Source organism: Mytilus californianus, unplaced genomic scaffold (assembly GCF_021869535.1).
Source record: "Mytilus californianus isolate M0D057914Y unplaced genomic scaffold, xbMytCali1.0.p SCAF_7, whole genome shotgun sequence".
NCBI classification, from domain to species: domain Eukaryota; kingdom Metazoa; phylum Mollusca; class Bivalvia; order Mytilida; family Mytilidae; genus Mytilus; species Mytilus californianus.
In genome coordinates, this window is record NW_026262723.1 from 33380968 (window position 1) to 33396593 (window position 15626).

The following is a 15626-nucleotide window of genomic DNA, read 5'->3' on the forward strand; positions in this document are numbered from 1 at the left end:
TTTTTCTATATTAGACACTACTTTAGAAATAAAGATTTGAATTTATACAAAAGATTTAACCACTGCTCTGGCTAGACGTTGAGTACACTTGATAATACAGAAGACAACATTTATTCCCAGGACATCCATCCTAGATGGAATTCCTGAAGTAAGACATGCTATAAGCAACCACGCCTCCAAAGCTTGGTGTCTAGCGACGGGACCTATGTTTAGAGCTTCTGCAGTACCAAGTGTATATAACTTTTGGATTAGAAACCAGACATAAAATTGTCTGGTTAAAGACTTCCTCCAACAAAAAGGTTCCTAAAGGTTGAAACTTTAAATAACAATTTCATGTTCTTTTCAATTCAAGTGTCAATTAAACTATAGAAATATATTTGAATAAAAATTATTCTTACAGAGCTTATTGATAACTTATTGTATGTCTCTCAATTTTACCATACAGTCCTTCAAAATAAACTTTTGTTACTATCATGAACAAGGACGACTATTTTGCGACCTGTGTGATATGATTTTATTTATTCTATGCAACAGTCTGGGGACTTATTGAAATAAGTGATTTTTAAATCACTTATTTAAGTAGCAAATTCGAAGTTTTGTCACAAATTTGGGATTTTGTAGTTTTACCAAAATTTTAAACACATAGGTTTAGATAAAATCTTTTCATTAGAAAATTGAAAAAAAATGAACTTTTGGCTTCTTTTAAAATAAGCATAAAGGTTTATGCCTTTGATGCAATCATTTAGCTGCAAATTCTATTTTACTTGAAAAAATGCTATAAAAATGGCTTTACATAATGAACTGATACTTTCTTAACAGATTTTTCCCAGCAGTTGGGAGTATTTTTCCTGTAAAATTCAAGGTTTCATCTTATAGATTATGTAATACAATTCTACTGTTTGCGATCAAAATTTCACTGTTCGGGGGTGTTGAAATTAGTGGGGGTTATTAAAATAATGATACTTAAGGAAGTGATTTTTTGGAAGGAAATTGAGGTATGATACTTAAACAAGTGATTTTTATGTCATTATCCTAGATTTAGTACAAGGTCATCACCTGACATAACCCGGTCATCCTATCAACACAGGTGTTGGTTCTGATAATTTTAGCAACATAATTAGTTCCTGGATCATTAGTATTCTATATCTAAAGCTACAATAAAATTAAATCACTTAGTCTAGTGATTAATTTGTACTACTTAAATAGGTGATTATTAAAGAAAGACAATTCTTACTTCCAACCTTTATGGACATAATGTTACTTGAATCAGTGATTTAGAAAATCACTCATTTAAGTAAGTCCCCTGACTGTGCAAGGGTTAAACTTAATGAATTGAATTCAGGTATCAGCATTTCACAATATTCCATAGCATTCAACTATGTTCTATTTGTTGCTTAGGAGGGGGGAGTTCAGTGGCTAAATGATGTAATTTGATCATCTTCATTGGTCACTAGCCTCTCTTGATGCAAGATGTGAATAACTCCAATCCCTAATATTGCCAGTGTTCCTACCTAAGGTCAGCGTTTCTCTCCTGGTACTCCAGCTTCCTCCGTCAATATAATCTGGTCATTATGGTATACACAATATCTCAATCAATGAATATAATATTTATGAAGACATGCTCTATTACACTTACCCAGGTGGATAATACACATCTAAATCTACACCTTGTTGTTTAAGAGCTGATATAAAATCTTTACAGTCAGACTGCATGTGTGTGAAGGAAACTGCTATCTCATCATAATACAGAGATTCACATAAACATTCCATTAATTTGGTAGTCACACTTTCAGGACAGGTACAATTCTGAAATACAGAGATTTACATTTAGCTATATATAGTCATCTTATGTTGGAAAAACAAATTGTGCCTAACCTGCGTTATATATCATATTCATCTATCACACAAGTTTCTGGATCAGTGGCCATTTTTCAATTCAAATAGACTATGAAAATTAGCGCTGTAGTGTTATTAAGGGTAGATACAGAACAGGTAATTTTGTGTGATTAATTGTTTTTTCAGACTTTCTGCCAAGTGATCAGATTGCATGTGATCAGATTCCACTGTAAAGACATCATTATAAACAAAACAAACATTAGTAACAAGACATTGAAAATTCATCGTAACATTCCTAGTCATCTCCCCTAAAACTGCATCTCCTAAATGTATCGAAAATAAAACACCCAATTATCGGCTATCACTACAACAGATACAATAGGATATATGTTCCCAATTGTCATTCAAAACAATTGTTTTTGCTATCCTGTTTATAGCAGATTTTTGTCTGCAGTTTCAAATGCCATTGAAATACAACAGATTTTTCAATCCTGAAAAGCAGATTTTGATGTGTGTTACCTATTGCATCTGCAGTACAGATAGTCAGTAATAGGATGTGTAAAGAAAAGAGTCTAATAAATCCCTCACCTGACTGGCATTGGCCCATTCATATGTAACCTGGCCTATGACAAATCTTTGGACTGCTGACTTGTTATTCAGATGAAATATAAACAGTTTGGCAATAGAGTCCACAGGTTTCTCTGGTCCTGAAGGGAAATCTGGTACATCTCTGGTTATAAAATCGCAAAGCATACCCAGTAATCTATAAATAAGATATACAGTGTGGATTCTTTATTATTTGTGGGATACCAACATTGTGGATGTCATGGGTATAGGTAAACCAGGAATACAAATGTTCAAAGAAGTACACATTTTCTATAGACTTGTATAATAGAAAAGAAAGGATATGGGGTATCCATCCATAACACAATATCAGTACATACTGTAAAAAACACAAAAAGCAAAGGAACAGCACGTGTATTGCTGTTCTTTAGTATTGTATGCAAACTTGTATACAAAGTTTGGCAAAGCAATCAAATATCCACGAAATGGCAATATTTCACCAATCCACCAAAAGTGGTACATTGTATTCATGTAACTGAATCCACAGTATGTTTTCAATGCATTAATTTACATGGACAACAAGTTGCTTTTGAACTCCACATCACAACAATCTGACTGAAATATAGGATATGTTGACAGGAATACTTCACTTACAAGAAAATGACAACCATCTGTTCTACTCCCTATTTGATAATTACATAATGCCGATCAAAGAAATTCCTGCCTCTAAATTTTTAAGGTTTGTATTTGTATAACAAATCCTGAGGATGCCTAAAAGCTCTTAAGAACAGAAAGTCAAACTGAGTGTTGCCATATTCATTTTCCATAACACAAACTCAACTTTAACAAAGAGACAATAAACTTTAAACTCTATTAACCAAAGAGCTATCAAAACCCATCTTAATGGTACTAATAGCATTATTAAAGCATTAGCAGAGAAGCTAAACAATTAAGATATAACAATTTTCAAGTCCTTTGTTTGAACTTGCCTTGGATTGAATTAAATATCACTCAAACTCAAGGCGAGAATGCTAAGGCCAACTAAAATTAATTAGTAGATTTTCATCCAGTTTTTTTTTTTAAATGGGGTGGGTGGGAGGATTTTATTTTCTTATTTTTATTTTAATAGCAAAAACGTTGAGAAATGCTCTCTTTTAGACTACCAACATCAAATTTATTTTGCTTTCTAAGCTATGGTTTGCAGTGCCCATTAAATGAAGCGTATGCAACACAAGTATTATCAGTACAGAGTGAAATAAAAACTCAAACTGTGTTGAAAATACTAGGGTTGATGCTTTTAAGATTCTTTTGCAAGGTGCAAATATAATTACAATGTAAAACATGAACTTGACCAAAAGGAAGAAGTTGTTAAATGACTTTATTGAGGGGCTGAGGCCAGAGGGTCAACAAAAAACGACGGCCTTTGGGTAAATCTAAGGGCTTGCTGTAATACATTTTGTTTTTTCGTTGGCCGACTTTTTGTTCTCAATATACAGTTATAAATCGCACAAGTTCATGCTTGTGTCAATTTCTTTATTCCAGTCATGCTTTTGTACCAATGTGTTCCACGACTCTTGCCTTTGGATATTATTCACAGTCCAAATTTCCTGACACAAAGTCATTGTATAAATTAAAAAATCCACGGTTTTCTAATCACTGAAATTTGTGACATACCGCGATTTGTGTTCTTGAACACCACCTATTACCTGTAACACCGAATATTTCATGCCCTTTCTGTATTCAATCTCTATTCTCGGAAGATATTATTGTCATCATAGAGCAGCAGAATATGTCTACTTAATTATTTTGGTTAAATTACTCAAAGAAATACGAAAACCGAAATTTCCAACAAGAAGTTTTGAATGAAACGTAATTATCGGTGGTTACTGGTAAAAGAAATGAACAAAATACAGAAATCGTAAATTTTCAAAAATAAAAAAAAACCGGGGCTGGACGATTTCAGAGGGGCGGACAGGGATGAAAATCTATCAATTAATTTTAATTGGCCTAACCGAATACTGATGCAGTTCAACAGATTAAACTTACTTTGCTGATGTCATTCTGGCTTTCAGTACAGCTGTATCTCTTTCTAGGACTGATGCATTCAGTGTTAACATTCCAGCTATGTAATCTTTATTGATGTCTGTTCTAGGGGACGGTTGAGGAATCTGACACATCTGGTTACGGGCTCCTTCAGGCTGAAAAAATAAACAGCATTCTTTTCAAATACTATGAATTCAGAAATTATTGCAATGTTTTAATAAATGCAAAAAAAATGTGACGGTATCAGGTTCGCAATAATAAAAAATTGCAATCATAATTTAAGTAGCTATTTTCCTACATAATTTTTTTTCAATCACATTTAGTAGATTTTGCATTTTTGTCAGTAGTCAAGGATTCCTGAATTTCTGAATTTACAGTACATGTATTTAGCTTAATATACTGAAAAAAATACAAGAATGTATAGGTTGTTCGTCTTGTTATTCAAAGCTTGGGAAAACAGGAAGTAGGTATCTGAAAGATCCAAAAAGTGCTCCCACATTACAACTCATCACTGTCAAGCTGCTGACCAAATATAAAGTTATTATCATGATCTGTTTTGTAATTTTGGAGAATAGTGTGATGAAAATATTTGTTGGACAAAAAGACGGCCAGACAAGGTGATTGCAATGTAGCCCCCATTCCTAGAGTTGGGTATAATAGACATTCATTTTAATATAGAATAAGATGTTTTTTATGATCTAAAAATATCCAATTTATTATTCAAATATTTCTTGTATATTTATATTTAAAACTTGGCATTATCCAAACACATCCTTCAACAGTTGAACAATGATACATGTTTATTTCCCTATAACATCAGGAGACAATAAATTAAAATCGTGATATAGTTTCTATAAACATCTCCTTTCTTTTCATGGCTAATCTATGTAAATTTTTGTGGGAGATTAGGAAGATAATTCTTTTTCTTGGACACGGGTTGAGGGTAATTTTATTGTTCATGACTATTTCATGTGTGCAAAATTACTTAAAGCGAATAAGTTGGAATTTAGTTTTTTTTTTAAACAGTCCCCTTCTAAATCCTAGATTTATTTTAATGGAATAGCCCTTATACAGTGCGACAAGTTTTACACTGAAAAGGTATAGAATATACACAGTTAAATCACAAGCCTATATCTACATCTGTGATATACAGAGCCCCAAACACCAGCAATTTCACACAATCAATTCTACAGGCATATTTGTTTGTGTAATTAAACATAAGTTTTAGTTTTGGACTTTATTAAATGTCTGTTTCCTTTTTCAGACATCATATCAACAAAGTTCTTACCCGAACACGATGTTTAGCAGACAGCATGTAAACCGGATCAAACGGGATGTTGGAAGGCTGCATACACTGTGACAACCAGACTCCTAACCAGGGTGTTGCCTGCGATAACAGATGTTCCAGGGGCACTTTCATAAGTAACTTGGACCATACTTTTATTACAACAGATAATACGTCTAAATTCTCTTCCAGGAGGCTCCTCTGATAAATGTGACGAAGGGCATCACTTAAGATAAATGGCAGCCATGCTGATGTTGGATGCTAAAAAAATCATGAGGATTAAAATAATTCTAAATAAAGTTTAACACCAAATTAAAATCATCCAGAAACAAAAAAAAAAAAAAAAATAAACTGTTGACACAGAGATATGTCTTGCATGTCGGCATAAAATTCAGAAAAAGACAATCTGATGGACAGCAACATTGCTTATTAATTCAATCCCTGGACCATGATTTAGTGGGCAGAGCCTGAAAATGGTTGACAAACTGAGATGTACAGCCAATAACTTTATAGAAAATATTTTTGTCGATTGTAAGTAGTTCCTATCAATCTAACTTAAGCAGAAAACTTAACATTGAAAATTGCTAATTAATTCATAGACACTGGACCATGTCCTAGGGGGCAGGGCCTTAAAATAGTCGTCAAACTGATAAGTACCGATATTAATGCAACTTTATACAAAATATCATTGATCTATCACAAGTACTTCCTATCAAACTGACTGAAGCTGAAAACTTAACATTAAAAATTGCTTTTAAATTGAAAGTGGCTGGACCATGACCTTTCGGGCAGGGCCTCAAAATGATGTCAAACTGATATGAACTGATAATAATGCCACTTTATACAAAATATCATTGATCTTTCACAAGTACTTCCTATCAAACTAACTTAAGCAGACAACTTAACATTGAAAATTGCTAATTAATTCAAAGTCACTGGACCATGACCTAGGGGGCAGGGCCTCAAAATAGTCGTCAAACTGATTTGTACTGACAGAAATGCAACTTTATATATCAATGTTCTATCACAAGTAGTTCCTATCCAACTTACTTAGGCAGAAAACTTAACAATTATTGACACCGTCGCCGGAAAAGTAAAACTTATGTCTCGCTTTCATTGTAGGCAAGACAAAAATGGTTTGAAATCACGTGCGGAACTCAGGACCATTAAATTTTTAATAAGTCCAAGTAGTTAATAATGGTCCATGACATTATGAAGGAATTTAAAAAGATTATGTCAAGTCATACTTTAGTTACAATGCTGAAATCTAAAAAAAGGTCCTTATTTTAAAGACATTAAATTGAGGGGCATATTTCCTTATGTTAAATGACAAAACTGTCAAAATCAAACTTGACATGCATCTTGCAAATCATAAACATTATTTTTAAATATTAATAGATTTTGTTAAGTGGTACTTTATAATTATCATCTAGAAACAACAAATATCTCCATTTTCAAGATTACCAAGGGGCATAACTCTTGAACAGTTAATGTCAAAATCAAATTTGTCCTGTATTTTATGGTCCATTAATTAGTGTTAAAAATTTTAAAGAATTGTTCTGATATTTTGATTTTGTTCAAGCCATAATTCATCATCTGGTAAATCAAAAGTTTGACAAATTGACAGACTATATAACCTCTGGCCCTTCAAATTGTGGGAATAAAAATGTGTCATATAATGAAACAGTAAACAACGTGTAAACCAATAGATACATTTTTGGTGTCTTGAGTAATGAAAACTTTATATTTCTGTTTTTCTGATATTTAAACTGCACATTACAAACTAAAAGTTTTGATCAAATTGACAATTCCTAAATTTTTGCTAAATAAACTTACTTGTGGTGTTTCGACAGTTAATAACGTATAAAATGTTTCTAGGGCTGACTTTCTGACAGAAGTTATGTTGTGTCTTAGAAATGGCCATAATCTTGGCACCAATTCTGTAAGCGGGGTTGTTAACCTGTAAATTAGTAAGAAACAAACATTTTAAAAATTATTTCTATTTCAAAACTTTACAAGTCTTAATTCTAACACATTAAACATGTTAAACATTATATGCTTTCTAGAAGATTTTAAAATCAGCAATTTTGCCAGAATTTATATTTTGGCATGTAATGCTAAAGCTTTAAAAGAGCTGGCCATGCTTTCAAAGTTGTGCAAAACTTTCAAAATATTCATATACACTGAGCCAGGAAATAACTTATAAATATTCTTTCTATAGCTGACAATACGGTTTGGGTTTTTCTCATTGTTGAAGGCCGTACGGTTGCCTATAATTTTTACATCCATTTTATTTGAACTTTGGTCAATAGTTGTCTCATTGGCAATCATACCTCATCTTCTTATATTTATATTTCTAGTAGCTCTTACTGAATTAGATTCGTGAATCAGGCTGTTAGTTTTCTTGCTTGAATTGTTTTACATGAGTCATTTCTGGCCCTTTCATGGCTTGCTGTGCGGTATGGGTTTTGCTTATTGTTGAAGGCAGTACAGTGACTATAGTTGCTTACTTCTACACCATTTGGTCTCTGGTGGAGAGTTGTCTCACTACCAATCATACCACATTTTCTTATTTTTATATAGACATTTCTTTTATGTGTATTAAGTTCTTCAAAATGGAAATCAACAAGATCATTACCAGTTTAGTATAGATGATTGAGGATGAGATAACATTGTTGATAGCAATGTCATGATGCTATTGGTTGATGATGTGAGGTCATCCAGGTCAAGTAATGTCTCCCACAAACATGATACTATTAGTGGCACCTGCAATATAAAAAGAAAAACAATATGGCTGATGATGTGAGACAAAGTAGGCTAAAATATTTTATCGATATATAGTTACAGTTAAGGCCATGTTAATGGCTGCTTGGGTCATAAATATAATAACCTCTTTCTTTAAATAATTTGATAATATAGTAACTCACTTACAGTAAAAGGAGAATTCATGCATTTGATTCAAGTGAAGATTGACCAGATTAGTACATTTAATATACTGCCACTTGGCAGATACCTCAGCAAGTAGAGATGACATTCAGCCCACTTTTGGTACAAATAAGTTTTATTACATTCTTTTTGCACAACTTCTCAGATGATAATTCTGTACATTGATAATTCTGTACATGTTCCAACTTCCTTTGACAAAATGACCAAAAACAATTCTGGCTCCTATTTTTAACCCTTTTTGTTTGAAGCTACCCATAAACTTTTGTTTGCAGCTACCAATGATTTTTTTTGTTTGCAGCTACCAATAAATTTTTGTTTGCAGCTACCCATGAATTTTTGTTTGCAGCTACCCATGAATTTTTGTTTGCAGATACCCATGAATTTTTTTTTGCAGCTACCAATGAATTTTTGTTTGCAGATACCCATGAATTTTTGTTTCGCAGCTACTCATGAATTTATGCATCTCTTTCTTTCAAAGCCTTTCCATGTGAGAATTAATCCACAAAGATGTTTTGAGTGCATTAACTCCAATATGTTTGTTTTTAATTAATTCATCAATTACCTGTAATGGCATAAGGGTAATGAGACTGTTTGCCACTGGTACTAAAGCTGCAGCTGCCACAGCTCTGACGTCATCACTTATATCCTGGATGCCACAGAACAAGGAAGGCAGAATGGTTGGCAATATTATCTCTGTCATATCCTATAAATATACATGTAAAAGGTGTATACAAATAGCTGTCATCAACAATTATAATAAAATTATTTCTTTTACATATGTAGGACTTGGATCCGCGATGGTCATGCTGATGTTCGATGGTTTAACACTGAAGTGCTTCAGCGTCCCCATCGCACCTCTGAGTCCAACACATATACTTAATAAATAGTTTTTATAAGTGTCACTGGTAGAGTCAGAATTACAGATCTTTATTAAGTACCCAAGTTCATCCACAGATTAAAGTGAAATTCATGTTTACTTTTCTTTGTAATTTTCAAAGAACTGTTGTTTGTCTGCTTGGCTTGTTTCTTTTGGAATGGTGTTGTTTATTTTTTTTCGTCTTATGGGTTTTGTCCCCATGGTATCTTTCCTACTTTTTTTTAAACAAATCACCCTTTCCTGTAAAACATTGATAGTCTTCATAACTTCATTCTTAATAAAATTAACGCTATAATGTGGATTATTAATTATTTGTGGGATATAAGTTTTCATGGATTTTGTGGGTATACGTAAATCAAATTTGAATGTTTAACAAAGTACACATTTTCTATAGACTTATATGCAAACGTTGGCAAAACATGGAATTTAAATATCTACGAAAATACAATTTGTTCTAGATCTTGATCCAGGAAAATTGGTACCGACCAAAATAAATGAATGTACAGTATATATAACAAATATTGTTTACTTTGCTTAAGAAAATTAATCCTACTAACTCAAGTAATAAGTCTCTTAAAGGACAAGGTACGATAAGCTTAAGGCTCGTTTTTTGGCCCCCCTATTTTCTCATTTTTTAAATTTTGTTTTGGAAAGCTACTTATCACGATAAAATATTCCCTTAAGTTTGAAGTTTGTTTGAATGAACTTCAAAACCATTAATTTCAGAAAATGGGTGAGGTGAGGGGGATAAAAGGGCATCAAAAACGTCAAAAGAAGGAAAAAGTACGATTTTTGGCCAATGTTTCTTAAGATTTAATAGCGTGCGCCTACGTGACCCGGAGAAAATTATGGCGATTTAGACAGCAAAAACAGTTCTCATGACATTGGAATAATAAAATTCCTGGGTCACGTGGCACAGGCACTAAAAAACTAAAAATTAGTTGTACGGAACACCTGCAAAGTGAATAATAATTACAATATTTGAATAATTAACCTAAAGTTTACCCCCCTCACCTCACCCAGTTGCTAAAATTAGTGGTTTTGAAGTTCATCCAAAAAAACTTCAAACCTCAGGGAATATTTTAACATAATAAGTAGCTTTCCAAAACAGAATTTGAAAAATGAGAAAATAGGGGGGCCAAAAACAGGCCTTATCGTACCTTGTCCTTTTGTATGTTGAGCTGTCAGTCATTTTATGCTATTTATTTCGTCCAATCAACTTGCAATTTGATTGTTGGCAATCATACACCTCATTTCTTTATTTTTTATGCTGTAAACCAATAATTTATTTTGAAGCATACTGCCAAATCAATATTATTTGTGGGGTACTCATTTAGTGGATTTCATGGGTATAAGTGATCCACAAATTGAAGTTTAGGTTTACATGGGTTTAAGGTGGTACCCAACACCTTGACTAAAATTAATTTGGCTCGTTTAATTTTCCTAAAATTTTGACATAATGTTTACTTTGACCCTTTGACAAAAATATAAAAATTTCAAAGAATTTGAACCAACCACTTTATCAGAAAAATTTCGTTGGTTATATAGCAGTTTGACAAACACTTATTTTGATCATTGAGAAGCTATATATTTCCTTAACAATAGAACGTGATTAAACACGTTCATGTGATTTTTGCAGAGTTATCTCCCTGTAGTGTTATGTACTACCTTAAGTGAGCCATAAATTTAAGGCTTCAAAGTAGTACAAATTTTATATAGAAATGTATGCAAAACTTGTTGAACCCATTAAATCAAGTATTCATGGAAATGCAATTTTTCCTCAATCCACGAAAAATTGATGGGAACAAATATTTAAGTGAATCCACAGTAGTATTACCTGTCTAACTGCCAAAAGATACTTAAATCCAAGAAGGCCACCATGTCGGACTTCCCACTGACTCTGACTTAACAGCTGCAGTAATACCATGACAACACCTTCTACCTCTGGAGCATTTAAAAACTTGATTAGAACACCTAAACATTGAGCACATGATTCTCGCACTGGAGCTACCACCTGAAAATAGACATTTACACAACTGACAATTTCCTTGCAAGTACTGTAGAAACATTTCTTTTCATGGTCTATAATATTGTGTTTTGTCTTTAGTTTCATGGGCATTAATTTTCATGTTTTCCAGTATGTGATTGTATTTTTTTTCGTCTTTAAAATTTAGTTAAGAGTTTTAATTTCGTGGATAATATCTATTCACAAACAAAATAAAATTCAAAAAATTCAAAACAATTCTGCTTTAACAGTTGTTCTCTTCAGATTGTTTTAAATTTTCATGCTTTAACACTTTATCTGCTGGTAAGAACAACAAAACCATTTTTCAGTCATATCTTAATTTTTGGCTATTGGTCATAGGGGGTTTGATTGCATAAATAGTAGTCCTATCCACAAATAATTAAATGAATCAAGCCACAAGGTTGTATGGTGACTTCTCTGTATACTTTTGTTGTTACTTTTTGTCTATCAATAATTCTAACAGCATATTTTCTTTAAGGTATACAATTCTTTTTTAATTTCTTTTTGTCATCCAACATATACCTGTAAGATTTTAAGTAATTAAACTAATCTAAATATGCTAAGTTAACTAAGAATTAACTAATATTTTCATTCGTGGTAGCAGAAACTGAATCCAAATATAATAATCAACTTTTAATCAATACCAGTTTGATGATTTTCTTTTGTGCCTGAACAAAATCAGGCTATGTGGATCACATGTTGTTTGTTGTTTTTTGCACTACTGGACGATGTGATAAGGGCTATTCCATTAAAATGTATGTGGGAGGGTAGGAAGGGACTTTCAAAACATCCCTACAACCAAGAACCATTTTTTAGATAATTTTGCATAATGGTAATAGACGCATACTGAAAAAGGACCCATGACCCCCATTCAATAATTAAACTTCCCTTCCTACCCTCCCACATACATTTTAATGGAATAACCCTAAATATTGTTTGTATAATTATTTTTTTTAGGAGTCCGTTGTTGGTGGTTATTGTGGTCTGTTGTACTGTCCAATTCTTATGGCTATTCTTTGAGATTTCTTTGGTAGAGGTGAACCATGAATTCAAGTATTCAACAAAATATCATTGATTCTATAGGCTTGCTTGTAAGCAGAATTGGTCAAAACCATGAATTTAAGTATCCACAAAAATACAAATCTTCCTCAATCAACAAAAATTGGTATTAAACATCAAAAAGAAATGAAGCCACAGTATTATCACAAATACAAGAAAACAATACATTATACCTCATCTGACACAAAATCTCCAAATCTATCCAGAGCCATTACACATAACAGTCTGAGGGATACATCTGAAAGCCAGAACTGGTTTATTCCTGTAAGCTGCAATATCAAATATATATTTAAGGAGTATTCTAATATGACATGCTTCTTTCACTTTGTAAACAACAGTGTGATAAAATTCTTGATATACCTATATACTCAGCGCAGACTCAGAGATGTACATATTAATGGCTGTTACTATTTACCTCCCACGTAAATCCACATGTATTGTAAACTATGTGCATACACTATGTATGTGGTTTTCATTGTGTTCAAATTGAAATTGAAAAAGAAACTACAGAACCATTATTCCTATTCTAATGCATAACAAAAAGAATTAATGCATAAACTCTTATAAAATGTATAAAATCAAAATAAAATAAAATTCCGCGAAATTTCATGAATGATCTTGGCGCACTAACGTCATGTCAAAACATACAAATGAAAACTCTCAAGCTGAAGATTATTCCGTTACGTGTACGCTCTAAATTCAGGTAATATTGCATTAGAATGGAGTTTTGTGGTGGTGTTGTTTCATTTTCTATTCTATTGCATCATTCACACATTCATGGATTTCAGCAAGTCAACATGGCGGCTCACTCCTTAGTTACGACATGTTTACTGTGGATTTGACAGTAAATAGTAGCCAATGAAGAAAAAATTTTGGGTTAAGAATTTTAAAGATTGAACACATTTTTTCTAGTGGTTATTTAAGAAATGATTCACGCAAGCCTTCGATTTATTTAAAATTTGTAGCTTTTATCTTACAGGGGGTAAAATAGAACAGCCATACACACAGCAATCTTATCTTCGCTTCAGTTTTTCAAATTACCGTATTTGTCCTATTAGAATTGAAATAATTCATTCAAGCCATAGATTTATCATTTTCACATGGCCTGGGCCATAATATTCGTTAATTTTATCCCTCGTTTATGCTCGAGATAAAATTAGAAATATAACGGCCCAGGCCATGTGAAAATTTCCAACAAATCTATGGCTTGCATGAATTATTCTGTTAAAAAAAAAATTTGGTATTGCTGGCCATGTGAAGAGTAAATCAATTTGAAACATGGTGAATGCTTGCGATTATTGTGATAATATATGCCCCATTAAACTTATATATATAACTTATAATTTTCAAATTGTTAATCAACAAGTTGTTAATCAACAAGTTGTTAATCAACAAATTGTTAATCAACAAAGATCTTATTCTTTGGAGAATAATTATTTTGACATTAAATGAAAACTTGATACATGTAAAATCATTTCCCATTTTCAATTCTATTTCTTTTTTCTTTTTTCTTTTTCTTAAATAGGAACTATTAAAATAGCCTTTTTACAAAAACAAAGCAGATTATTCTTGAATAATGATTTTATGAAATATATAGAATTAAGTGGTAGGCTTTATAAGAAAGTTGTGATCACAGGCAAGTGGACTAGATGGGCTTTTGTAGTCCATCATGTACGGTAAAATCAGAATATTTTCATGATGTCATTGTGAAAATTGCAGCAGGACAGGTCTTGCAAAAACGTAGACTCACAAATTTTTATAGCATTATTTGTATACAGCATTTCCTGAAAATTGCAATATTTCAAGCCATTATTTTGTGCATTTTTCAACACTCTTGATAATAAATGCATACAAAAATTTCTGAATTTACCGTATTAACTCTTATTTGTGACCATGTATAAATTTCATTTATAAAGGCGCATAACAAAGAATAACTTACTTGATCCTGAGGTGTATCCACTGACATTCCTGCTGTGTTGCCATGGTATTTTATAACATCCCTCAGACCAGTTGCAGCACCATGCCTGGTTTCCCATGAACTATGGAAGAGGTCGTTCATCAACATCTCACTGAAGGATTCAAATGGCCATTCTTCTACCTACATAAAACACATAGATACACATAAATTAAACAAATCCTGCACATATTTATGCCAGTATTAATTGTTTATTGTATATTCTTCAGGAGGGCTGGCCTAGATAAATAAACTGTTATCACAGTGATATGTCTCGCCTTTTTGTAAAATTGATAATGCAAATGTTGAAATTAAAATAGCAATACTTTAACATGTAAGTTATGCAAATATTCAAAGTCAATGAACTATGACTGAAGGTACATGGCTAAACAATCTCCATGGAATGAGATGTGCCAATGCTAATACAACTGCATACCAAATACCATTGACTTATTATAAGTCGTTCCCTTTAAACAAACCTAAACACAAACATTAACTTGTAAACTATGTAAAAGTTTCAATGTCAATGAACCATGATCAGGGGTGGGGCTATATAATCTCCATGGAAACAATACTTGCAAATGACAATAAATTTGCATACCAAATATCATTGACTTAACATTAGCAGTTCATCTTAAACTGATCTAATCACAAACCAATACATGTAAACTAAGCAAAAGTTTCAAAGTAAATAGACCATGACTGAGGGGGCGGGGCCAAATGTTCTCCATGGAAATGAGATGTGCTAATGCTTACACAACTGAACACCAATTAACATTGGCCGACCACTAATGGTTCCCCTTGAACTGACCTAATCACAAACTAATACATGTTAACTTAGTAAAATTTTCAAAGTCAACAGACCATGACTAAGGGAGCAGAGCCAAATTATATCCATGGAAATGAGATATGCCAATGCTTATACAACTGCATACCAAATATCATTGACCTACCACAAGTGGTTCCCAATAAATTGACAAACTAATACATGTAAACTATGAAAAGTTTCAAAGTCAATAGACCTTGACTGAGGGGG

General features: G+C 32.5%; 1 protein-coding gene across 2 annotated transcripts in view; it reads right to left on the reverse strand.

The window, feature by feature from the left end:
- LOC127708887 (TATA-binding protein-associated factor 172-like) overlaps nucleotides 1-15626 on the reverse strand; it is an 84079-nt gene that overhangs the window by 55745 nt on the left and 12708 nt on the right. For both annotated transcript variants that reach the window (XR_007985422.1, XM_052214047.1), the window contains exons 8-17: nucleotides 14576-14734; nucleotides 12810-12905; nucleotides 11389-11565; nucleotides 9237-9377; nucleotides 8367-8494; nucleotides 7565-7688; nucleotides 5732-5989; nucleotides 4447-4598; nucleotides 2425-2599; nucleotides 1637-1806 (exon numbers count right to left, since the gene is read on the reverse strand). Coding sequence is in view for 1 of the 2 variants with exons in the window: in XM_052214047.1 (XP_052070007.1) it covers nucleotides 1637-1806; nucleotides 2425-2599; nucleotides 4447-4598; nucleotides 5732-5989; nucleotides 7565-7688; nucleotides 8367-8494; nucleotides 9237-9377; nucleotides 11389-11565; nucleotides 12810-12905; nucleotides 14576-14734 (1580 nt within the window). In the remaining variant the exon portion in view is untranslated. The remainder of the gene's footprint in view (nucleotides 1-1636; nucleotides 1807-2424; nucleotides 2600-4446; nucleotides 4599-5731; nucleotides 5990-7564; nucleotides 7689-8366; nucleotides 8495-9236; nucleotides 9378-11388; nucleotides 11566-12809; nucleotides 12906-14575; nucleotides 14735-15626) is intronic.